This window comes from Rhamphochromis sp. 'chilingali', assembly GCF_963969265.1.
Source record: "Rhamphochromis sp. 'chilingali' genome assembly, chromosome: 8".
NCBI classification, from domain to species: Eukaryota; Metazoa; Chordata; class Actinopteri; order Cichliformes; family Cichlidae; genus Rhamphochromis; species Rhamphochromis sp. 'chilingali'.
Genome location: NC_137935.1, coordinates 827,197 through 852,161, shown reverse-complemented (window position 1 = coordinate 852,161; position 24,965 = coordinate 827,197). Strand labels below are relative to the sequence as shown.

At 46.7% G+C, this 24,965-nt stretch overlaps 2 protein-coding genes across 2 annotated transcripts; both read right to left on the bottom strand.

The window, feature by feature from the left end:
* Positions 1-8,577: 8,577 nt before the first annotated feature.
* On the bottom strand, positions 8,578-9,507 carry LOC308401017 (olfactory receptor 11A1-like; the record flags this gene model as incomplete). Its single annotated transcript, XM_080889083.1, has 1 exon — positions 8,578-9,507. One exon carries the CDS (start codon positions 9,505-9,507, stop codon positions 8,578-8,580), a length of 930 nt encoding a protein of 309 aa, XP_080745209.1.
* Positions 9,508-23,328: 13,821 nt separating this feature from the next.
* Positions 23,329-24,345, bottom strand: LOC308401016 (olfactory receptor 4B13-like; the record flags this gene model as incomplete). The annotated part of the gene is made up of 2 exons (XM_080889082.1): positions 23,329-23,346; positions 23,440-24,345. 2 exons carry the CDS (start codon positions 24,343-24,345, stop codon positions 23,329-23,331), a joined length of 924 nt encoding a protein of 307 aa, XP_080745208.1.
* Positions 24,346-24,965: the final 620 nt, after the last annotated feature.

Here is a 24,965-nt window from a genome sequence, read left to right as displayed (position 1 = left end):
AATAACAGTTATTGACCATTTTTAAGCCTATATGTGTATGGTGTATTACTTTTCTTCTCTTACAAATTCTGCCTCTGAATTGTAATTTTCAGAACACCTCCACCAATCCACTACAGTTGGGTAATATTAGACATTTAGGTATACATTTTCCACCAGGCTCTCAGACTTGAATTACATTCCCCTACTGAAAATGTTAGAGGATGATCTCACATATAGGAAAACTTTTACCTATATATCTCATGGGAAGAGTAGTTGCCAATAAAGTGACGATTTTGCCTAAAATAAACAAGTTTTGAACTGGTCACAAATAACCCTTGTAGTGCTTGGTTTACATCACTAGATTCAAACTTTTGGAAGTTTTAAGGAAAAATAAACTGTTACGGATAAATATAAAAACTCTGCAAAAGCCCAAACACAATGGTGATCTTTTTATTACTACATTTTATCTCATGCAATAGATTGTCATATCTTTCAAAATGGACCTTCTAGGTCCCTTGGCTGGACCTAGAAAAATTTCTAATCTCGCACTCATCAGCTCCAGTATTAAGAATCATGACTGCTTTCAAAGCCTTCACATAAACACCTCTTACAGTCTGGTGGAAATTTTTAAAAAGAACTTCACCTCTTCATTTATCCCATGTCAACTAACAGCCATTTGGAACAATCCAGAAATTTGCATTGAAAAGAAAATACTACATTTATTTTTGTCATTCATGAGAAAGCGATTTAAAAAAATGTAGAAAATACTGTGGAAACTTTATTTCAGCTTATATCAAAATATTTAATCAGAAACAGTAAATTTACTGAATATAATCAAATCCATCACACGACTGAATCTAGAAATACCTACATGGGGAACAGAATTTCCAAAATACAGTATCTCCAATGTATGTTAAAAATGTATGTTAATTAAGATTAGATTAATTTTCCAGATTGGAGTTGTAAAGGAATTAAATACTTAGAACATCTATTGGAAGGAACAGACTTTATATCGTTTGACGGACTAGTTACACAATATGGGATCAACAAGAAAAGATTTTTAGAATATCCATCCATCCATCCATCCATTTTCATCCGCTTTGTCCGGGCCGGGTCGCGGGGGCAGCAGCCTAAGCAAAGAGGCCCAGACCTCCCTCTCCCCAGCCACCTCCTCCAGCTTATCCGGGGGAATACCAAGGCGTTCCCAGGCCAGCCGAGAGATATAATCTCTCCAGCGTGTCCTGGGTCTGCCCCGGGGCCTCCTCCCGGTGGGACATGCCTGGAACACCTCACCCAGGAGGCGCCCAGGGGGCATCCTTGTCAGATGCCCGAACCACCTCAGCTGGCTCCTTTCGATGTGGAGCAGCAGCTGCTCTACTCTGAGCCCCTCCCGGATGGCCGAACTTCTCACCCTATCTCTAAGGGAGAGGCCAGCCACCCTTCGGAGGAAGCTCATTTCTGCCGCTTGTATCCGCGATCTCGTTCTTTCGGTCACTACCCACAGCTCGTGGCCATAGGTGAGGGTAGGGACGTAGATCGACCGGTAAATTGAGAGCTTCGCTTTTACACTCAGCTCCCTCTTCACCACGACGGACCGGTGCAGCGTTTGCATTACTGCAGCTGCAGCCCCAATCCGTCTGTCGATCTCCGGCTCCCTTCTCCCATCACTCGCGAACAAGACCCCGAGATACTTGAACTCCTCCACTTGGGGCAGGAACTCATCCCCGACCCGGAGTGGGCACTCCACCCTTTTCCGGCTGAGAACCATGGCCTCAGATTTGGAGGTGCTGATCCTCATTCCCGCTGCTTCACACTCGGCTGCGAACCGTTCCAGTGCGAGCTGGAGGCCCTCACCCGATGAAGCCAACAGAACCACATCATCTGCAAAAATCAGAGATGAGATTCTGAGGCCACCTAAGCGAAAGCCCTCCGCCACTTGGCTGCGGCTAGAAATCCTGTCCATAAAAATTATGAACAGAACCGGAGACAAAGGGCAGCCCTGGCGGAGCCCATCACCCACCGTGAACGAGTCCGACTTATTGCCGGCAATGCGAACCAAGCTCTTGCAACGGTTGTATAGGGATCGAATGGCCCGTAGCAATGGGCCAGACACCCCATATTCCCGCAACACCCCCCACAGGACACCCCGAGGGACACGGTCGAATGCCTTCTCCAAGTCCACAAAACACATGTAGACTGGTTGGGCAAACTCCCATGCACCCTCAAGTATCCTGGAGAGGATAAAGAGCTGGTCCAGTGTTCCGCGACCAGGACGAAAACCGCATTGTTCCTCCTGTATCCGAGGTTCGACTAACGGACGAACTCTCCTTTCCAGCACCCTGGCATAGACTTTCCCAGGGAGGCTGAGGAGTGTGATCCCCCTGTAGTTGGAACACACCCTCCGGTCCCCTTTCTTGAAGATGGGGACCACCACCCCGGTCTGCCAGTCCACAGGTACTGCCCCTGATCTCCACGCAACATTGCAGAGGCGTGTCAACCAGGACAGCCCTACAACGTCCAGAGCCTTCAGGAACTCGGGGCGGACCTCATCAACACCAGGGGCTCTGCCACCAAGGAGTTGTTTAACTGCCTCAGTGACCTCGCCCCCGGAAATTGGCGGGTCATTCCCCTCATCCCCAGACTCTGCTTCCTCCTCGGAAGACGCGTCAGTGGGATTAAGGAGGTCCTCGAAGTATTCCTTCCACCGCCCGACAATTTTCTCAGTCGACGTCAGCAGCGCTCCGCCAGCACTATACACAGTGCAGGTAGAGCACCGCTTTCCCCTCCTGAGACGTCTGACGGTTTGCCAGAATCTCTTCGAGGCAGCCCGAAAGTCTTTTTCCATGGCCTCTCCGAACTCCTCCCACACCCGAGTTTTTGCTTCAGCCACTGCCCGAGCCGCATTCCGCTTGGCCTGTCGATACCTGTCGGCTGCCTCCGGAGTCCCACAGGCTAACCAAGCCCGATAGGACTTTTTTTTTTAGAATATCAACAAATTAAATCCATAGTAAAAAAGAAATTTAACCTCAGTCAAGTTGAATTACAAACTCCACCAAGTGTGCTACATTTTCTTACTCTTAAATCCCCCAAATTATTGTCTAAAATATACAGAACACTTTCTAAATTAGATGAATCAATATCACTTCCTATTGCAAAGTGGGAAGCAGATTTATCAGGTATGCTTAAAAACCTTTAAATTGATTAAAAATCCCAGTCTGCAATTAATACAATACAAAATACTACATAGAGTGCACTATACAGGTCATCGGATGTTCAAGATGGGCTTTACATCTTCCAACAACTGCTCACACTGTCAAGGCAATACACCAGACAATTACATCCACGCTCTTTGGTTCTGTCCACCAGTGCAGAAGTTTTGGCACGAGATATGTGAAGACTTATCAAAGTGTCTGAAATGTAAAATTCCAACCTCCCCTTTAGCGTGTTTGTTGGGCAAATTGGATGATGTCACTACAGAAACTAATACAGTCCACATGGTTTTTACTGCCCTATGCATAGCCAAGAAAACGGTCCTCATGAACTGGAAAAATAAAAATAATCTTAATTCTAACCAATATAGAAACCATCTAACAGATCACATTAGTCTCGAGACAGCCTCTCCCACCACATTAGATCAATCCCTCTGAGCCCCTTTGATCGGCTACATCACCTAGCAGGGGTGGGGAGGCGTGGTTTGGTCCCGCCTTAGCTATTGTGGTTGATGCGGAGGTTGGGACGGGCTTAGGGCATCTGGAGAATCCCTAGGGACGTTATCCCTGGAGGGCTTAATCTGGGGGTTGTGGTCATAACCTGGTTAGTGGCTCTGGTTGCTCTTAGAGGGTGTTCTCCTCTACTCCACGTGCAGCAGGGCTGGGGGAGGGTCTGTGCTGGCGGACGTAGGTTACTGACCTGGTAGCCTGGCTGCCCCTGAGTGGATCCAGCAGGCGTGGGGGTTCGGGGGTGCTTCGCCTCCGTGCTAGGGCTCTGGCTGGGCCTTGGGGGCTTCGGTCCTCGTTGGTGTGTCGCCGAGGTTGTGGGCGGGTGGGTGCACGGGGGCTCAGCCCTGGCGCAGGGGGCCTCTGGTGCATCGGCCTAACTGGGGGGCTCTTTAACTGGCAGGGAGGTTGTTCCATCCTTGCAGGAGTCCACTCTGCAGGAGAGGGAGAGACATAGGAGAGGTGGAGAATAAACTTAACCTGGGTGTCTACTGTTGTGTAGTCTGGGAGATGATTGAATGTTGGGTGGGTACAGTTTCCTCTGCGATGGGGTCGGGTAGGCTGCCCCGGGTCCTGTGGGGCTTGGTGGTGCTGCTGCCGTAGGCCCCGGTCTGGATGGGCTTGGGCTCCCTTGCCTTGGTGGGTGCCGAAGGACAGGGGTGCCTACTTTTCCTGCCCATCACCGGCTGCCACCCCAAGGGCCTTGGGGTGCAGGTGTGTCACCAGGGTGCAGGGGAGGCATCCCCCCCCCCCCCGCCCCCTTCTGGCCACCTGTGCCTCAATTTTATTCCACAACTTAGACATCCACATTACTCACAATCACATAACACATACATATAGGGCCTTGACGGTCTGTGTATTCGTAGCTCGTCCACAGAAGGACTGGTAGCTCCCCTTACGATAAGGGTTCAGATCGCGCGAACAGGTGTGAAATGTGTGTGTTTAGTTAGTTTGTTTGTTTGCTTGTTTTAATCAATTTTAAATCATGCTTTTTATTTGCTTTTGTTTCTAATGTCTCTGTAAAGCACTTTGAATCACCTTGTTGTTGAATTGTGCTATACAAATAAATTTGCCTTGCCTTGCCTTGCCTATTCAACCCCACCTCTGGCGCTGGTGCCCACCTCTCAATTTTAAATCCATGTAGACATTGAGGGTTCTTGGGAGGGGCCGTGCTAACACCTGCTGCTCTCTGGCAGCAGCACCATCGGGGCGGGGGGGCTTGGAGGAGGTGTTGGCCGTCCGATTGGGATCTGGGATGCGGGGCCTCCCTGCTGCTGCGGAGCCTGGGGCGGTCTGCTTGCCTCTACCCCGGGGGAAAGAGTAACATCTCCTGGGTCAACCCGTTCTCACTCCCAAAGCGTAACATTTTACGCTAGGTGACAAATCGTCACCATATTACGTTTTCGGCTACCCACCACGTTCCTAAATGACGACCTCGGAAAAAGAGGGAATATGAGAACCGTCTGGACTGAACCTACACATGTTCGCTCTTTTTCTTCAAATCGCTTAGAAACACGCTATTTAACATCATTAAAGTCCTGGTTAAGGTCAGGAATAAGGTTATGGTCAGGGCTAGGGATAAGGTTAGGTTTAGGGCTGGAATACAGGGCTGGAACGTCTATTACCGCGGGAGCGTCATTGCACTGGATTCCAGCCATAACCCGCCGCGTACCATAAGAACGCCGAAGGTCTCCTTTCGCGTTCCTCAGGAACGCCGCGGGACGTGACAAAACGTCGACATGTTACGCCTCGGGAGTGAGAACGCTCTGCCTGGGTCTAGCTGCCGTTTCCCCCTCTGGGGGCGAGGGTACCTGGACCCGTGGTATAGAGTATGTTTGGGGAGTGTGATTGTGTGAACATGTCCATTTATGTCTATCCTTACACTGGGTGAGTGCTGAGTATTTGTATATGTGTGCATGAGGGTGGAATGCATGTTTGTGTCTGTGTGTGCCTGTTTGTCTGTGTCTATGTTGGGTCTTAGATTTCTGTGAATTTGCTTTACAGAAAAAATGACAGCATTTTTTCTGTAAAGCAAATTTACCTTGCCTATGGGTATAAATAAAGTTACCTTGACCTTGATCTTGACTCCACCTCTCTGGGAACTCCCAGGCCCTCCGAAGTATGGAGGCCTATCTCCCCTCATCACACTCCCTGCCGGTAACTGATGCCCTCAGGGGTCGGTGTGTTGGTGGTTCTTGGTGTCCGGGGCTGGGTGCTCAGGTATGTACCAGCTCACTCCCGGTGGCTACTTGGCAGGGCCTGTTGCTCGGTTAGGCCTCTTCCAGTGCGTAGGGGGCCCTCGAGCCTCCGGCCTCTGGGCCTGCGGCTCGGTTCACTCCGGCACAGCTGGCCGCCGGCAGAGCCGGGGGGCACGCCAGTGCAGCCCCCTCTGGCTTCTGCTCTGTGGCTACTGGGTGACCCCGCGTCTGGGGCTCTCCTCAGTTCTTCCCAGGACAGTGGCACGGATGCCACCAAGAGAATAACTTCAAGGCAGTCCAAAAATATTTTTCCAATGCCTCTCTGAAGTCCTCCCAGACCCGAGTCACGTTCTGCTTGGACTGCTGGTATGCATAGGCTGTCTGCAAAGTCCAATATGTTAACCAAACCCAGATCAATGATACGATTATAAGATTGATCATCGATGTGGCCTAGGTTGTTACTCTTGCACAGAAGTCCAGTAACAGAACACTTCTCAGTTTTAGGTCAATCAGACCCTTCCCCCCAAGTTTCACTGTAGTTGCCCACATGAGTGTTGAAGTCTCCCAGAATGACGACCCAGGTGGAGCGCCCTCAAGCAATCCACTGTTAGGGTTGAAAATATTTTATTTTCCTACTAAAGAAAGCTGGTTTCAATCATTTTCATATAAACACTGCAAGTGTGCTCATATGAATTGGCACTCCGTCTTTTGAAGGTCGAAAGCTTTGTTCAGTGTGACTGTCCAGATATATTGTTGAAATGATGTAGAGTGCAGAGGGTTGATTGCAAACACACTAAATATTTTTAAAATACAGCACTTTAAAGTGACGGGAACATTTCAGTAATGATGTTTTTCACTTCATTGATGGACAGCGTTGGGGAGTAACGGAATACATGTACCGCCGTTACGTATTTAAAATACAAAATATGAGTAACTGTATTCCGTTACAGTTACCGTTTAAAAAGGTGGTATTCAGAATACAGTTACTTTGTTGAAATAAATGGATTACACTGCGGTACTTTCCTGTTTCATATTGTCGCGGGTCAGGACTGTTTGGGTTTGTTTGACAGCTACGTTCTGTTGTTCCAGGCGGCAGCGTTACGGTTGCCATGGTTACAGGGCGACGCTCTCTCTCTCTCTGCGACTGTGTGTTTCCTGGGTGAGAGAGCGCCTTTTCGTTGTTGTGCTAAGCTAACAGGCAGAATGCTACAAGCATAGCTCTAAAGAATGTAGCATCATGGGCAGTGTAGTCCGTGCTGCAGGGAGAATGGACTGCCATACACGTTATGTGTCTGTGAGCGCGAGGAGGGAGAAAAAGGGGAGTGGAAAGGTACGAGTTGTCATCGAGGAAAAACGGGAGCTGGAAGCATGTAAATATAATAATAACCACTGCAGCCAAGAAGAGTGCCTGACGAGCCCAGTTGTAAGTAAGCTATTAAGACTCGACTGTACACCGTGTTCGTGTTTTCCTCCGAAAACAATAAGTTCTGTTGGAGCAGTCTTTCAACGCCTCTCTCTGTCTCTCGCAAGAAAAGTTGACCCACACAACAAAGTAAAGCTATTTTTCGGCTATGAGCCGACAGGGACCCCGCCGTATTAGTCAGAGGTCCCTTTACTACAGTTCGGAGTCGCGGACCTTCAGTAATAGTAATAAATCACACAGCAATAGTACATTCATGTTGTTGTAAAAAGCATGATAATATATTAAGTAATCCAAAGTATTCAGAATACGTTACTCTCATTGAGTAACGTAACGGAATACGTTACAGAATACATTTTGGGGCATGTATTCTGTATTCTGTAATGGAATACATTTTAAAATACCAGCAGACTGAGAGACAGCTTTTTCCATCAGGCCATCAGACTGCTGAACACGTCATAGACACCTCAGCTTCACTACTGGAACTTCAACATTATGCACTCCACACTGTATATAAATGCCACTTGTTTTGCACATATTCAACTCTGTATATTTTATATATTTTATTATTATTATTATTATTATTATTATTTTATTTTATTTTTTTACTATTTAATTTGTAAAAATGTGTGTATACACACACACACACACACACACACACACACACACACACACACACACACACACACACACACACGTAGGAAAATATTTAGTATACACATCCAGAAATGCATACACTATTATATATTGTACATATATTTATTAGTTTCAGGTTGGCCATTCTTGTATTTTGCTCGTTTGTGTTGTTGTGTTTGCACATCTCTGTTGCTTGTGGGGCTCGCACACAAGAATTTCACTCGCATGTGCTGTGCCAGTGTGCCTGCACATGTGATGTGACAATAAAAAAAAAAAAAAAAGTGATTTGATTTGATTTGAAAAGTAACCTTCCCAACACTGTTCATGGATCAAGTATTTCTTTATTTTAGGCAATTTATTGTGTAGTCAGCAGAAATTACACAACCATCAAGCAGACATAGTAATTAAAAAATATACATAGTAATACAAAAAATGTAACTCTAACCCAAAATCTCGAAGTCGAGAATAAAATAGTAACATTCAAACATCCTAAGGCATTTAAATGACCCATGGCTGCCTGGAAATAAGGTTTAATTTCTATTTTTTCTTAAGGTTGACTTAAGGTGTAGCCAAAGCCAAGAAACTCCTTAGAAAATGTATGTCTAGGATCATCGTGCAAAACTTTACTTCAATTTAAAGGTCTAAGTGTCAGCAGATTTTTACATAAAATGCGGATCTTAGTCATGTTCAGGCCATAAACTAAAGGATTTAATAGTGGTTGGCTTATTAGCCAATATAATGAGAGAAATATACGTAACAAAATAGGTACACCGCTCATATTGAACCTACTCTGTAATATTTCAAAGCAAGCTCCACATGAAAAGTTTAACACACAGGCAAGATGAGGACTGCAGGTAGTGACAGCTTTCTGCCTCACCTGTTTGGAACCAGAAGAACAAACTCTAAGGATTTTTATGTAAGTGTAAAGCATGAATATCAGAGGACAACATACTGTGCATAAAACAATAATAATTCCATATATATTAAGTGCTTTAGTGTCAGAACAAGCCAGCTTTATGACAGAGTAGTTGTCACAGTACACTTTGTCAATAATGTTCCCACAAAGTGGTAAAGTGGAGCTCAATGAAATCATGAGAGCACATGCAAGAATAGCATATAACCATGTTATAGCAATTAGTATAGCAATCCTCTTGGGTGTCATGTATGTGTTGTATTGCAATGGAAAACAGATAGCGAGATATCTGTCATAAGACAAAACAGCCAGATTAAGATATTCAGCACTCCCATAGCAGTGAATACAATAAATCTGCAAGTAACATAAAGATGCAGAAATGATATTAATATCACAGATGATGTGAAGCAGGAGCAGTGGAAACAGAGATGTGCTACCATACAGTGCATTCACAAACAGGCTGCACAGAAACATGTACATAGGTTCATGTAAGCTTCTGTTCACACAGATAACCACAATCAGCAGAACATTGGTGCAAACTACTGAAACAAAGAAACACATGACAAGCATAAAAAATAAATACTTGAAAATCCCAATATTCAAGAATGCAAGTCTGAAATGTGAGAACTGTGTAGAGTTTGTCATGATTACCACTTCAGTTGATAAAGCTTATTGACAGTGCCCACTGGATGATGTGATTTTAACAGACTGAAACTGTGGTCAGTTTGTCTGTGGTCAGATGAAATTACTCAATGTGAAATCAACATCAGCTTGGTTTTAGACCACTGTGTAAATCCCAGTGTCTACCTGCTGTCCTTACCTGGTCACAGTCAGCCCCTCCTAACTGAGTGAAACTCTGCATTCCCTTTTAACTATTTCAGTTCAGTTCAGCCCACGGCAAGAGACTGACCTTATTACCCAACATCCCACAGGAAGTGTCTCTTGGTAACGTTGGAAGTTTGTTCTATCTACACAAACAACTATAATCATATTTTGCACTTTAATAAAGAATCCACAGACGCAAGAGGGTTTTTTTTATTTGTGGGATGTGTTTGTATGTTTGCTTTTGTATGTGTCCGTATTTTAGATATTTTAGATTATGATTCCATGACCAACAAGGTCAGTAATAAGGAAAAAGCTACACACTATCATGGGTTGCTTTTGTGTAATGGACACAATGTTTTTTTTGCCCAGATTGTCCCAGTTTTCCCAGTTAAACACTTAACATTCTAAAGTTACTGGTTTCCCATTTTCCACATACTTTTTACTGTTAATTTCCTAATGTAATTACGAGTGACAACAGTAGGGTACCAGTATGTGCCTTGAGACGTAGAGAGAGGTATTTGTTGCTGCTTGCCAAAAATGAAGGACATTTTTCAAGATACTCTGCTGAACACAGAGAGCTCTGAATGGTGCAGCACTTGGTACTGCTATCAGAGGAAAGTCATGTGTGACAAAAAGGAGCCAAAGCATACAGTGTTGCGAGTCAAGCAATATTTATTTGCAGTGTTTTCTTTCGCCCTTATCAGAGCAGCTTTCCAGCTACCTCCATTGTTCCACATCACACACTCTGCACAGATTCGGGTGTTTCTTGGCAGCTCGGACTTACTGCCCTCCTCCTTTGGCCCCGGTGGCTTCTGAAGTAGAGAAGGTGGATTAGGTAATGCTCACCGGCCGTGACAACCAGCCTCCCCTGACACCCTGAACCTGCTGGTGCACCACTGCCCTGCAGCTGAGCCACAAACCACACTTTGCCAGTTGGGTGGGAGAGGAAATCAGCCACGACCATTTGTGCCTCCAGCCTATGGACCACTTTGAACTTAAAAGGCTGAAGAGCAAGAACCCACCGTGAGATCCGTGCATTGGGATCTTTCATGCAGTGGAGCCAGTGCAGGGGGGCATTATCCAAACTGAAGGTGAAAGGGTGGCCCAGGAGGTAATAATGGAGGAAGTTGACCACCCACCAGATTGCCAAGCACTCTGTCTCCACGATGCTGTACCTGGACTCCCACTCCAAAGGTTTCCTGCTGATGTACACAACCTTTCTTAACTGCTAGGAAAAAACAGCCCCCAGGCATATGTCAGTCTGCATCAGTCTGCAGGATGAAAGGTAGGGAAAAGTTAGAAATGGTGCAGGGGTTCCCCACAGAAAACCTTCTTCACCTGTGCAAAAGCTGCCTGGCACTGTTCTGTCCAATTGACCAGATCTGGTCCAATCAGGGACATCCTTTTGGATGAGATAAGTTAAGGGGCTGGTCAGCTCCACTAAGTTCAGGACGAACCATGGATAAAAACCAGCAAGCGCCAAGAGCTGTCACACCCCTGTTTTAGTCTTAAGATGGGGGCAGGCTGTGATAGCCATTGTTTTATCCACCTGCAGGCGCACCTGCCCACTTACCATGTGGTACCCCAAATATAGTCCAAATATAGTGGACTGTGGCCACCCATTGCCCAGGCAGCACATGCAGCCTGTGAACGGAACACCTGGCCTATGAGGCCAGTGTTAACAGACCTCTCTGCATTGAATCATGCTTGTTATTAACCTCTGTCTCTCTTCCACATCATGTCTTTGTTTTCCTTCTCACATCCCAACTGGTCGCAGCAGATAGCCCCGCCCCTCCCTGAGCCTGGTTCTGCCGGAGGTTTCTTCCTTCTTCCTTACAATAAATGACTGTTACTGTGATTTTGCACTGTATAAATACAATAGAATTGAACTGAAATAGATATAATAATCTTTTTCTTCAGACAGCTTTCAATTTGTTTCCACTCATGTACTGTTGCATGAGATAAACATCAAAACCAAACAGAAACAGTTGCATAACTGATCATGTGCCAGCCACAGGCCTGCACTTCATCTGTCACCACAGATGATCCAATTGGTAGGTAAAGTAGGAGCTAAGTGCATGATATTTAAGCCTAGAGAGAGACCTAGCTGTGGGAACAGACTCTGGATTTGCCTGAACTGGAGCCAATGAATTATCAGACTTCTATTAAGGGCACTTTGGATGATTGTTGAACACTGACTATAAACAAAACACACTGAACTTAACCTCCCAAGACTGCATTTTGAGTCCTGCAGCTCTCCTTAGTTATGACACTGTGGAATACACCAGGCACAGACACACGCACACACAGGTATGTACTGCCAACTTCCACATTTATTGAAGCTTTGAGTGTTGAGTTTTGACAGCTGACTCAGTCGTACAGTCTGACAGCTCACGAGCCCAGCTGATCTCTCTCTGGCCGCCCCTCCCCGTCTCACTATAAACACAGCGGAGGGAGACCATCATCAGTACATAAACACCATCAGCTGTTCTTACCGGCCTCGCAGCGCCGCCCTGTTGAGCCTTCTGCTGCACTCCTCCCCTGCAGCTGCGCCCGGGGCCACGCCTCCGCCACACACCCCCACCGCCCGTTCGAGGCCGGGGAGCCGTCCGGCCGAGCCAACTCCCCCCCGCGAGCGAGAGAGGAAATCGGCCACCGCCATCTGCGCCCCCGGCCTATGGATCACCTTGAACTTAAAGGGCTGCAACGCCAGATACCACTGGGTGATCCGGGCGTTGGCATCCTTCATGCGGTGGAGCCACTGCAGCGGGGCGTGGTCCGAACAGAGGGTGAATGAGCGTCCCAGGAGGTAATAGCGCAGGGAGCCGACCGCCCACCGGATGGCCAGGCACTCCTTCTCCACGGTGCTGTACCGGCGCTCGCGCTCCGCTAGCTTCCGGCTGATGTATAGGACAGGGCGGTCAGCCCCCCTCACCTGCTGGGACAAAACGGCTCCCAGCCCTCTGTCCGAGGCGTCAGTCTGCAGAACAAAAGGGAGGGAAAAGTTAGGAGTGTGAAGCAGCGGCTCCCCACAGAGAGCCTTTTTCACCTGCACAAACGCCGCCTGGCACGGCCCCGTCCACTGGACCAGATCCGGGGCACCCTTTCGAGTGAGATCGGTCAGGGGGCTGGTTAGCTGCGCAAACCCCGGCACAAAGCGACGATAGTAACCCGCCAACCCCAAGAACCGTCTCACCTCCTTTTTCGTCCTGGGGCGCGGGCAGGATGCGATAGCCGCCGTCTTCTCCACCTGTGGACGCACCTGCCCGCCCCCCAGGTGGTACCCCAGATACTGCACCTCCCTCCGTCCAACTGCGCACTTCTTCGGATTGGCCGTGAGCCCCGCCCCCCTCAGGGACTCCAGGACCGCGGCCACCCGCAGCACATGCTCCGCCCAGGTGTCGCTGTGGATGATCACGTCATCCAGGTAGGCGGCAGCATACGCTGCGTGCGGATGCAGTACCCGGTCCATGAGACGCTGGAAAGTGGCCGGGGCCCCGAACAGGCCGAACGGAAGTGTCACGAACTGGTACAAACCGTACGGAGTGGAGAAGGCCGTTTTCTCCCTGGCCTCGGCAGACAAGGGAATCTGCCAATAGCCCTTGGTTAAGTCCAGTGTCGTGAAAAAGCGGGCCGTGCCTAACCGGTCCAGGAGCTCGGGAGCCTGTAGGGCCGTGAACGCACCGTCACGCCAGGCTGCGTCACGAAATGGTGCTCGATGAGGGACGTCCGGCCGGGCAGGGGGGAGAACACGTCCGCAAAACGCTGTTGCAACGCGACAACATCCGCTCTCTGGGCCTGTGTGAGATGGTCATCACAAGGGAGGGAGGCGGGAATGATAGAATTTGGCACCTCAGGCCCCAACTCATCTCTCTCCTTCACCAAGCTCACCAGAGAAGCGGTTTCAACCTCTCGCCACAGTTTGAGGAGATTGAGGTGATAAATCTGCGTGGCTCCTCCCCTGTCCGACCGAGCGACCTCATAGTCCACGTCCCTGACTCGCCGTGTGACCACAAAGGGTCCTTGCCACTTGGCGAGCAACTTCGAGCTGGAAGTAGGGAGTAACACAAGCACTTTATCTCCCGGTGAGAATTGCCTGAGCCTAGCCCCTCTGTCATACAGGCGTTGTTGACGCTGCTGAGCCTGGAGCAAATTCTCCCGTGACAACCTCCCCAAAGTGTGGAGTTTTGCTCTCAGGTCCAACACGTACTGAATCTCATTTTTGGCGGGGCTCGGACCGTCCTCCCAGTTTTCTTTAATCAGGTCGAGCACCCCACGTGGCCTCCTGCCGAACAGCAGTTCAAAGGGAGAAAATCCCGTGGAGGCCTGGGGCACCTCCCGCACTGCGAATAACAGAGGGTCTAGCCAGTGATCCCAATTGCGTTCATCCTCGTTAATGAACTTCCGAATCATGGACTTTAAAGTCTTATTCAGCCGCTCCACCAGCCCGTCAGTCTGAGGGTGGTAGACGCTGGTCCGAATAGATTTAATCCCCAGTAATTCGTACAGTTCCCGCAGTGTACGAGACATAAACGACGTGCCCTGGTCAGTCAGTATCTCTTTCGGGATTCCGACTCGGGAGATGACCTGAAACAGTGCCTGCGCCACACTCTTTGCAGAGATGGTGCGCAGCGGAACTGCTTCCGGGTACCGCGTTGCGTAATCCACCAGGACTAACACAAAGCGGTAGCCGCGTGCACTCCGGTGAAACGGCCCGATGAGGTCCATGCCGATGCGCTCAAACGGGACCTCAATGAGGGGGAGAGGGCGCAGCGGCGCCTTCGGTATGGCCGGCTGGTTAACAAGTTGGCAGTCCGGGCAGGACGCGCACCAGCGGCGCACATCCGCTCGGATGCCCGGCCAATAAAATCGGGCCGTTATTCGCTCCAGAGTTTTCTCGTAGCCCATATGCCCTGCCATGGGGTTATAGTGGGCCGCCTGGAAAAGAGTTTCCCGGCGGCCCTGCGGCACCAACAACTGGGTGTGTGTTTCCTCGGTCTGAGTGTCACGACTCACTCGATATAACCGGTCGTTTAATAAGACGAAACGCGGGTAGGTCTGCGCGGCCTCAGGGCGCACCACGTGACCATCAATAGCCATCACTTGGTCAAAGGCTGAGCGTAGGGTGCCGTCACGAGACTGCTCCAGTGGGAAATCACCCATGGGGGACACTTCCGGGGCCGGCGGGACGTCCCGTGAGGGACCCGCCGGCTCCTCCCCCCCGGAGTCGGTGTCGGACGACCCCGCGTCACCGCTGAATGCCGCGCACACGCTACACCCCGCTTCCGGTCGTGATCGCACCCCCGCGTACTGCCCCAGTAGCTGATGAAACCCCGGCCAATTGGTACCCAGAATCAGGGGGTGCGACAGGCGCGGGCTAACCGCCGCCGTTACTCTATGCATTTTGCCCTTATACTTTAATAACAGCGGCACTATGGGATACCTGTGAACGTCACCATGCACACACCTCACCTCCACCCATTCTGCCTCCAGCAATGCCCCGGGGCGAACCAAGCTTTGGTGTACGAGGGTCTGCGTGCAGCCCGTGTCCACCAACGCCTGGCGTATACCCCCTCGAGTCCTTACCGGAATACTGTATGTCCCTCCTGGACCGGGGGAGGGTGCTGGGGCGCCAGCAACGCGGAACACCTGCCCCACTTCCATAAGCGGACAATCCCTCCTCAGGTGCCCCGGCTGCCCGCACTTCCAACACTCCGGCCCCGGCGTCTGTGCTGCTCTCCGTGGCTCGGGGGCGGCTCCACTTGGCTCGGCTCCCCTGGACGGCACCAACGCCGCGAAAGGGTTAGTGGGGCTCAGCGCCGGCAGCCGCTTGGCCTGCCCTGGTGCCGGCACACGGCGCCTCGGGGCCGGCACTGGGGCCTGTTTGTTCGGCCTCCGTCCGGCGTCCCCGGGTTCCCCTGCTCCAGCGGCAAGGTGGTCCTCCGCCAGCGTCACCGCTACCTCCAAGCTTGCGGGCCGGTGGCACCGGACCCATCTCGCCGTCTCCGCTGGCAACCCCTCCGTGAACTGCTCCAGCACCACCTTGTCCACCAGCTTCGTCTCGCCCTCCGATGCCCCCGGTTGCAGCCAGCGCACCGCCGCGTCGCGCAGCTGCCGGGCCCAGGCGAATGGTCGGTCCGTTGTAGCCAGCCGACAGGCCCGGAACCGCCGGCGATGGTCTTCGGCGGTGAGCCCCAGCCTGTCCACCACCGCCCGGCTCACGTCCGGGAAGCTGCTCCTTGACGCCGGAGGCAGACTCAGGGCCGCTGTTTGTGCCTCCCCAGACAGCAGGGGGAGCAGCCGCGGAGCCCACTCCTCCCGCGGCCATTGGCAAGCCTCCGCCGTGGCGCGGAAGGTCTCCAAAAAAATTTGTGGGTCGTCCCCGTCCCCCATCCGGGGCACCGCCACCGACAGTGGCGAGGGCTTCGGCGTGGCAGCGGCCCCGACCAGCCGTTCCAGAATTTGCGTCTGTCGGTCCGTCTGCTCCTGCAGCGCGGCCAGGTGGGCACGCTGGTCGGCCGCCTGATCCCGGCTCATCGTCGCCATCTCCGCCAGCATCTGCGCCAAGAATTGCAGAGGCTGGGCGGGTGGCGCGGCCTGTGGGTCGGACATTCCCCCACCGGCACTTTCCTGGGTTTCGGCACCACTTGTGGAATACACCAGGCACAGACACACGCACACACAGGTATGTACTGCCAACTTCCACATTTATTGAAGCTTTGAGTGTTGAGTTTTGACAGCTGACTCAGTCGTACAGTCTGACAGCTCACGAGCCCAGCTGATCTCTCTCTGGCCGCCCCTCCCCGTCTCACTATAAACACAGCGGAGGGAGACCATCATCAGTACATAAACACCATCAGCTGTTCTTACCGGCCTCGCAGCGCCGCCCTGTTGAGCCTTCTGCTGCACTCCTCCCCTGCAGCTGCGCCCGGGGCCACGCCTCCGCCACAGACACCTCCTCAGTAAATTAACAATATGTGCTGCTAGGATATGCTCTGCATATGTATTTTTGTATGGTCTTTATATGAAATGCCTTGAAGCACCTGTCTTTGTGATTTAATTCTATATAAACAACATTAAAATTGAAACTTAAAAAATGTTTTTTTATTTTTCACATGCAATGATCGAAACTGAAGAGAAAAGCACAGTGCAGCATTCGATACTGTCGACCATAATATCCTATTAGAGCGATTAGAACATGCTGTAGGTATTACAGGTACTGCACTGCAGTGGTTTGTATCATATCTGGATGATAACAGGCAACAGGCATCCAACAGCCATAGCTCTGCAGGCCACAGCCACAGCCAGGATCCACCATCAGCCAGCAGGCCACAGCCAGGCTCCTCCATCAGCCGGCAGGCCCAGCCAGGCTCCTCCATCAGTCAGCAGGCCACAGCCAGGCTCCACCATCAGCCAGCAGGCCACAGCCAGGCTCCACCATCAGCCAGCAGGCCACAGCCAGGCTCCACCATCAGCCAGCAGGCCACAGCCAGGATCCACCATCAGCCAGCAGGCCACAGCCAGGATCCACCATCAGCCGGCAGGCCCAGCCAGGCTCCTCCATCAGCCGGCAGGCCCAGCCAGGCTCCTCCATCAGCCGGCAGGCCCAGCCAGGCTCCACCATCAGCCAGCAGGCCACAGCCAGGCTCCACCATCAGCCAGCAGGCCACAGCCAGGATCCACCATCAGCCAGCAGGCCACAGCCAGGCTCCACCATCAGCCAGCAGGCCACAGCCAGGCTCCACCATCAGCCAGCAGGCCACAGCCAGGCTCCACCATCAGCCAGCAGGCCACAGCCAGGATCCACCATCAGCCAGCAGGCCACAGCCAGGCTCCACCATCAGCCAGCAGGCCTAGCCAGGCGCCATCATCAGAAATTCCGCTTCCGGGTCCCTCGTGGTGGCTGCCTCGTGCTCTCGCTTCAGTATGCCACCCAAGAAAGGCCCAACACCAGAGGAGGTTGAGGACATTAAAACCTCCCTCGGAGCGCTGTGCGGAGACGTGGCCGCAGTCAGGGCACAGCAGGAGCTGCTTCTGGGGCTTCTGGCGGAGGTAAAACAGCTACGCCTCCAAAATGCCGAGAAGGACAGACGGATCATGGATCTCGAGCGGCAGGTGGATGAGCTGGAGCAGTACACCCGTACGAACGACGTGGTCATCAGCGGTATTAAAATCAAGCCGCGCTCATACGCGCGTGCGGTGGCCGGGAACGTCGGGGAGCCCAGCGACGAGGAGACCCGCTCGGTGGAGCAACAGGTGGAGTCCTTCCTCCAAAGCAAGGGGATAGAGATGGACCTGGAGCACATAGAAGCATGTCACTCACTGCCCAGGAGGAGTGACAGACCGCCGGCCATCATTATGAGATTTGTCAATCGGAAGAACAAGGTCGCACTGCTGAAACAAGGACGCAAACTGAAAGGCACGGACGTTTTCATTAATGAGCATCTGACACGAAAAAACGCAGACATCGCGAGGAAGGCAAGGCAACTGAAGAAGAACGGTAAAATACAACATACATGGGTAACAAACTGTAAGATTTTCATTAAGCTAAACGGGACACCAGAAGAGGCAAAAGTACTGATAGTGAGGAACATGGAGGATCTGGACAAGTATAACTGACACCAATGTATCAATTACACCAGGAAATGACATGGACACGTTGAAATTAGTTCTTCAACAGAAAGTAATTGATCTAGATTGTGAATATAAGGAGCATAATAGAATAGATCCAGAAATAGATTCTGAAAGTAACTTTCTCTCTTCTTTTGTTAAAAATTGTAATTATTTCACTCAGGAACAATATGAAAAAGAAATTAACCTAGACGGGAAGCTCTCATTAATTCACTTTAACAGCAGAAGTATGTACTCTAATTTTGATTTCATTAAGGACTATTTGCAACAATTTTCTCGCCCCTTTAGTGTTATAGCCATCACTGAAACTTGGTTCAATGTCGATAAAGGAATAGATTTTTGTTTGAATGGATATGATTTAAAATACATGAATAGATTAAATAAGGCGGGCGGCGGGGTTGCTATATATGTTCATAACTCTATAAAATATAATGTTGTAACAACTATGTCTATGGCTATTGATGGAATTTTGGAATGTTTGACTATTGAGATTATGAATGAAAAAAAGAGAAATGTTATAATAAGTTGCATATATCGGACACCCAGTTCAAGTATTGACACTTTTAATGAATGGATAGAAAAAACGTTGCTTCGGTGAACCAAAAATTACTATTCATCTGTGGTGATTTTAACATTGATTTGCTAAATCCAACAAGGTTAAAAGCCATTGATGACTTTACTGACACAATGTACAGCTTATCACTATATCCAACAATAACAAAGCCAAGCAGAATAACATCACATAGCACCACTATTATTGACAACATTTTTACTAATGTCATGGATTTCCAAATTAATAGTGGTCTGCTTGTCTGTGATATAACTGACCACTTACCAGTTTTTACTTTGTGTGACTGTGATTTAAAAAAAAATAGATACCAAGATCATGATAGCAAAGCGAACAATAAATGAAGAAGCAATTCATGCCTTCAATTTCGATTTAGCACAAGATTGGAGTTCGGTGTATGAAGAGTCAGATGTGGACAAGGCTTATGATAATTTTCTAGATATTTTTACTATGTGGTACAATAAACATTGTCCTGTAAACGAACACATGACAAAGAAAAAAAAGATAAAAAGTCCTTGGCTCACAAAAGGAATTATTAATGCTTGCAAAAAGAAAAACAATCTGTATAAACAGTTTATCAAAGTAAAAACAAAAGAAGTGGAACAAAGATATAAAGCATATAGAAATAAATTGACTGATATTATAAGAACGAGCAAACAACTTTATTATAGAAGAAGATTATATGAAAATAAAAACAATATAAAAGGAACTTGGGATGTGTTAAACAACTTAATTAAACAAGGATCTTCTGGGACATCATATCCTGAATATTTTACTGATGCAAATGGTGAAAATCACAACATGAGTAATATTGTCGATGGGTTCAATAAATTCTTCATAAATGTTGGCCCTGAACTAGCAGCGGACATCCCGTGTCATAAAAATGAAAGTATCAGTAATATAAAATCAAATCCCTTTTCACTGTTCCTCTCAGCTACAAATGAGCAAGAAGTAATAAATATCACATTAGAATGTAAAAGTAAGTCTTCAATGGATTATCATGACATAAATATGTCTGTAGTTAAACAGGTTATTCTGAATATTGCTAGTCCCTTAACATATATCTGTAATTTATCATTTCAGTCCGGTTGTTTTCCAAAAAAAATGAAAATTGCGAAAGTAATACCACTATATAAAAGTAATGACAAACACAGTTTTACCAATTATAGGCCTATTTCTCTACTGCCTCAATTCTCAAAAATTCTAGAAAAACTTTTTAATTCAAGATTAGAAAAATTCCTTGAAAAACATCAAATAATAAATGTTGGTCAGTATGGTTTCAGAACACAAAGAACCACCTCAATGGCAATAATTGAGGCAGTAGAAGAAATTACTGATACACTGGATAAAGATAAATATGCAGTTGGTATTTTTGTTGATCTCAAAAAGGCCTTCGACACAATTAATCACTCAATTTTACTGGATAAATCGGAAAGATATGGTATTCGAGGGAAAGCTGGTAACTGGTTAAAAAGTTACCTAACAGGTCGGGAACAATATGTTAGCATAGGGCATTACCATTCAGAGAAACTTGGTATTGTTGTGATATTTTGATACCACGGTTAGCATTTACAGGATATTGTTTTATACAGGAAAACTGTTACTCAATAAGGCCCATCTACTAGTTGTTTTTCTCTTTCTCTGTGACCCAAGAATTAATGTGTAAGACTCACAGGCTGGTACCCCAAGGTCGAAAACACCACAGAGACGAGACCACTTCCTTACTCCCATCCTCCCTTCCTTATCTCTTAGAAAAAGGCTCGTTAAAGGCCAGGTGGTTTGTTTCAGAATTCACTAATGAAAGAACTCTGTATTCTATGTCTAGGAGTGTATTTTGCTGGGATGATCATAAATTGTAGCTGAACTGATAAACTACACACAGGATACTTCTTTGCTCACAAGGCAGGAAGACGTTTCCTTATTTGGTCTGTACCGGTTTGAACTGAGAACTTGCTGACACACGAACCTTTTTTTCTCTATATAAGCTGTTATGTACTAAATAAACCTTTGAGTCGATTTGGGAAGACAACCTGAAGCAGTCTGTGTTTCCTTGTTCTCCCAAGCTGCTCCCGACGTCGTAACTAACCCAGCTGAATGGCATACCTGAGTGTTACTTTAAATAATTAGGAATCTTAGAAGGAAAGGACAGAACTCTGCTTATCGCTCGTGCCTTGGAGGGAAAACCGGGATGGACATTTTTTCCTTCAGGTATTACATGTGGTGTTCCCCAAGGGTCAGTGTTGGGACCAAAACTTTTCAATGTATACATAAATGATATTTTTGATGTTTCTCAAGTACTTAAACTCATACTGTTCGCAGATGACACCAACATATTTTTCAGTAGCGATGATTATACTGATCTTGTAATGACCGTAAACAGGGAGCTAAAATTAATAAAAAAATGGATGGACATAAATAAATTATCATTAAATATAAATAAAACTAAAGCAATGTTTTTTGGTAATTTAAAATATAATATAGAATTACCAATTATCATTGAAGGTGTACCAATTGATAACGTGAGTGAAAACAAATTTTTGGGAGTCGTAATTGATAATAAAATTTCATGGAAACCCCACGTCAGACACATAAAAACCTAAATTTCTAGAAGCCTCGCAGTTTTGAACAAAGTGAAACAATTCCTTGATAAAGATGCACTTCGTACTCTGTACTGTACCCTGGTTCTTCCATATCTTATATATTGTGTGGAAGTGTGGGGAAATAAAAATACAACTAATCCATGAGTCACAGTACAGAAACGAGCACTGCGTATTATTCACAAGGCTGGTTATCTAGATCATACTCACAAATTCTTTCTTCAGGCAAAGTTACTTAAATTCCAGGATCTGGTTAATTACAATACATCCATAATTTTGTATAAAGCTTTTACTAAACTTTTACCGGCAAATTTACAAACTAGATTTGAAATTCGAGAAAAGGTTTATAATGTGAGAGGCTTTGGAGAATTCAAATTACCCAGAACTCGAACAACCCGTAAAGGTTTTTGTGTGTCTGCATGTGGTGTGAGAATCTGGAACAGTCTGAGTTTACAATTGAAACAATGCAAAAATATTCATAGATTTAAATTCCTCTACAAACAGTTGGTCTGGTCACAGTATACTCAATGATGCTTTTAGTGTGCTCTGTAATGTCTGTTCTCTTACCACTGCTGGTATGGATTCAAAAAAAAAAAAAAAGAGTGTGCGTATGTATGTACATATATGTACATGTGTGTGTAGATATATATGTATGTATATGTATGTGTGTATGTGTGTGTTCGTTACTTGTAGTTATTACTGCCTGTTACCTGTGGTAATGCAATTTATAATTTATATATTCTGTATTCAGTTATGAAGGCTCTAATTGTTGGTTGCGAGCTGCAGTTTAGATGCTTGTATGTGCCCGGGGCTGTTGATGGGTCTGTATGCAATGATGGGCGTAGCTGCGGGAAGTTTGTTTTTTTTGTTGATGAGTGAGTATAGGGGTGGGATTTAATAAGTTTTCTTCGTCCCACTCCTTTTTCAGGCAATTTTTGTTTTTTGTTTTGTGCATTTTATGTTCAATATAGGTATTTGTTGTTCCTGAAAATGAACAAATAAATGAAATGAAATGAATGAAAATGAAAAAACAGTACTGAGGAAAATTATAACTCAAAGCCCTACACTGAACTTATTATTTGGTTAAACACACACACACACACACACACACACACACACACACACACACACACACACACACGCATACATATTTTTCATATCCAGCATAAATGCTGTGTCTTTTGGGTCTGACAACAAAGTAGCACCCCACACCCCATGGCAGCTGTGACAGGTTCCAGCGACCCTGATAAGGATAACCAGAACAGAGTAGATGGATGTTTTCTCACTTCCATTTTCACTGGTTACTGCAACAAAGTCAATGACTCTTTAATCTGTTGGTTTGCAGAAATTTCAGGCACAAGCAGGCATTTATAAAATGGAAGAAATCACATCTGTATCGGGATAAAGAGAAAAACCTGTTTACTAACTTACATTTATTAAATCTAAAAGGCAAAGAAACTGGCATTGAAACTTCATCTGTGCACCAAATCAGCGGTACCATTAGCCCCAACCTGACTGCCAAAAATGATCTTGTAGCCTTTAGGCTAACTTAACACTTCTAAATATATTAAATAATGAACTAAGTGATGGCATGACTTCTGATTTCAGACATTAAGACCAAAAACAATACCAGTTCAGACAATTCTGTGTTTAGTTTATTATATCATTTCTCATAAGATTTCATTATAATAAGGCACTGCAACAGTCCTTGTAAACCTGTCAGCTTGAGGCTGAATTCAAATCAGAAAAGAGACGGATCAGGAAAACAAAAAGGACAAAATGGATGGATCTTGATTCTGACATGAAGACGTATTTAATCTTCTCCAGAATTAACTGTGGAGAAATTTAACTGCCAAATATTTGCTGAATAAAGCACAAACACATAGTTTTAACTGGACATTATATTTTAAAGTTTGATTTGTGACAAAGTGTAAAAACCTTCATTCTACAAATTACATTTTTACATGAGACTCGGATTTTGGTCAGATTTAGCCCATAGATTACAGGATTGAAGAGTGGTTGGCACGTCAGCCAATATAATGATAAAAAAATACGCAACATATTTGGGAGCTGTCTCATATCAAATCTGTTTTGTATAATTTCAAAAAAAGCACCACATGAAAAATTGAGCAGTGAGGCGAGGTGAGGTGTGCAGGTGCTGATGGCTTTGTGTCGCATCTGTTTGGATCCAGAAAAACAGACTTTAAGGATCCTCATGTAGGTGTAAAAAATTAAAGTTACCAGAAGAACTAAAGTGAACGTGTAGAGTATTCCATAGATGTTATTGGCTGTGGTGTCAGAACAGGCCAGTTTAACAATGGAGTAGTTGTCACAGTACACTTTGTTAATGATGTTCCCACACAGCTGCAGAGGAGCACTCAGAGAAATTAAAACACTTATTGCAAAAAAAGTCAACAACCATGTTAGTGCAATGAGCACGGATACCTTACTAGAACTCATACATGTGTGATATCGCAGAGGACAGCAGATGGCAAGATATCTGTCATAAGAAATAACAGCCAAGTTACTAAACTCAATACTTCCATATGCATAGACACAGAAGATCTGCAAGAAACAAAATGAAGCAGAAACAGTGTGAACATCAGAGAGGATCTGAAGCAGGAGGGACGGAAACAGCCCTGTACTACCATACAGCTCATTCACAAACAGGCTGCACAGAAACATGTACATAGGTTCATGTAAGCTTCTGTTCACACAGATAACCACAATCAGCAGGACATTGGAACCTACAATGAAAATATACAAAGCAAGAATAACAATGAAGCACAAGTAAGTGACACGTCCTGTGTCAAAATAGCCAGCAAGGGTGAAAAAGGAGAGCTGTGTGGTGTTTATCATCATTGTTCTTTGGATTCACGATAACTGAATGGGTCACCTAAAAATATGTTGTTTTGTTTATCTTTCCAACATCTCACAGATCTGCTGGCTGTACAAATGGCTCATCAAACCTAATGATAATAAATAAGTTCAGAAGAAACGAGCTCTAAACTTATTGTATATAAATTTTCAATGAGAAGCTGGACCTAGATGAAACACAAATCTGTTACAGGAGCAAAGAGCAAGGGTTGGTTTAATGTGTCATCACTGACCATATGCTTATAATAAATAAAGACAATAAAAGTCAAACATAAGCCAAACTTATCGTTCCTTTATCAAAAGCATTCTAATGATTACAACAAAGTCTTGGATGAAATCCTTACATGAGCTGATCTTCTGCTGTCATTGACCTGAAAATTTGATGCATCTTCTAATCTCAGCTGACACCCACCGCAGGAGGCAGAGCTCATTATCTAACACTCATGTTTAAGACTGCCTATTACTGTTTTTAAAAGGACAAAGGGGATTCAGGAAATCCCAGCAAAGAGGCCAAGAAAATCCCCAATCAGGGTTATGTTCTTGTCTTTACAAAGATGATCTTATTTTTCTAACCTCTCCCTGTAAATCCCATTATCTGGTTGTGA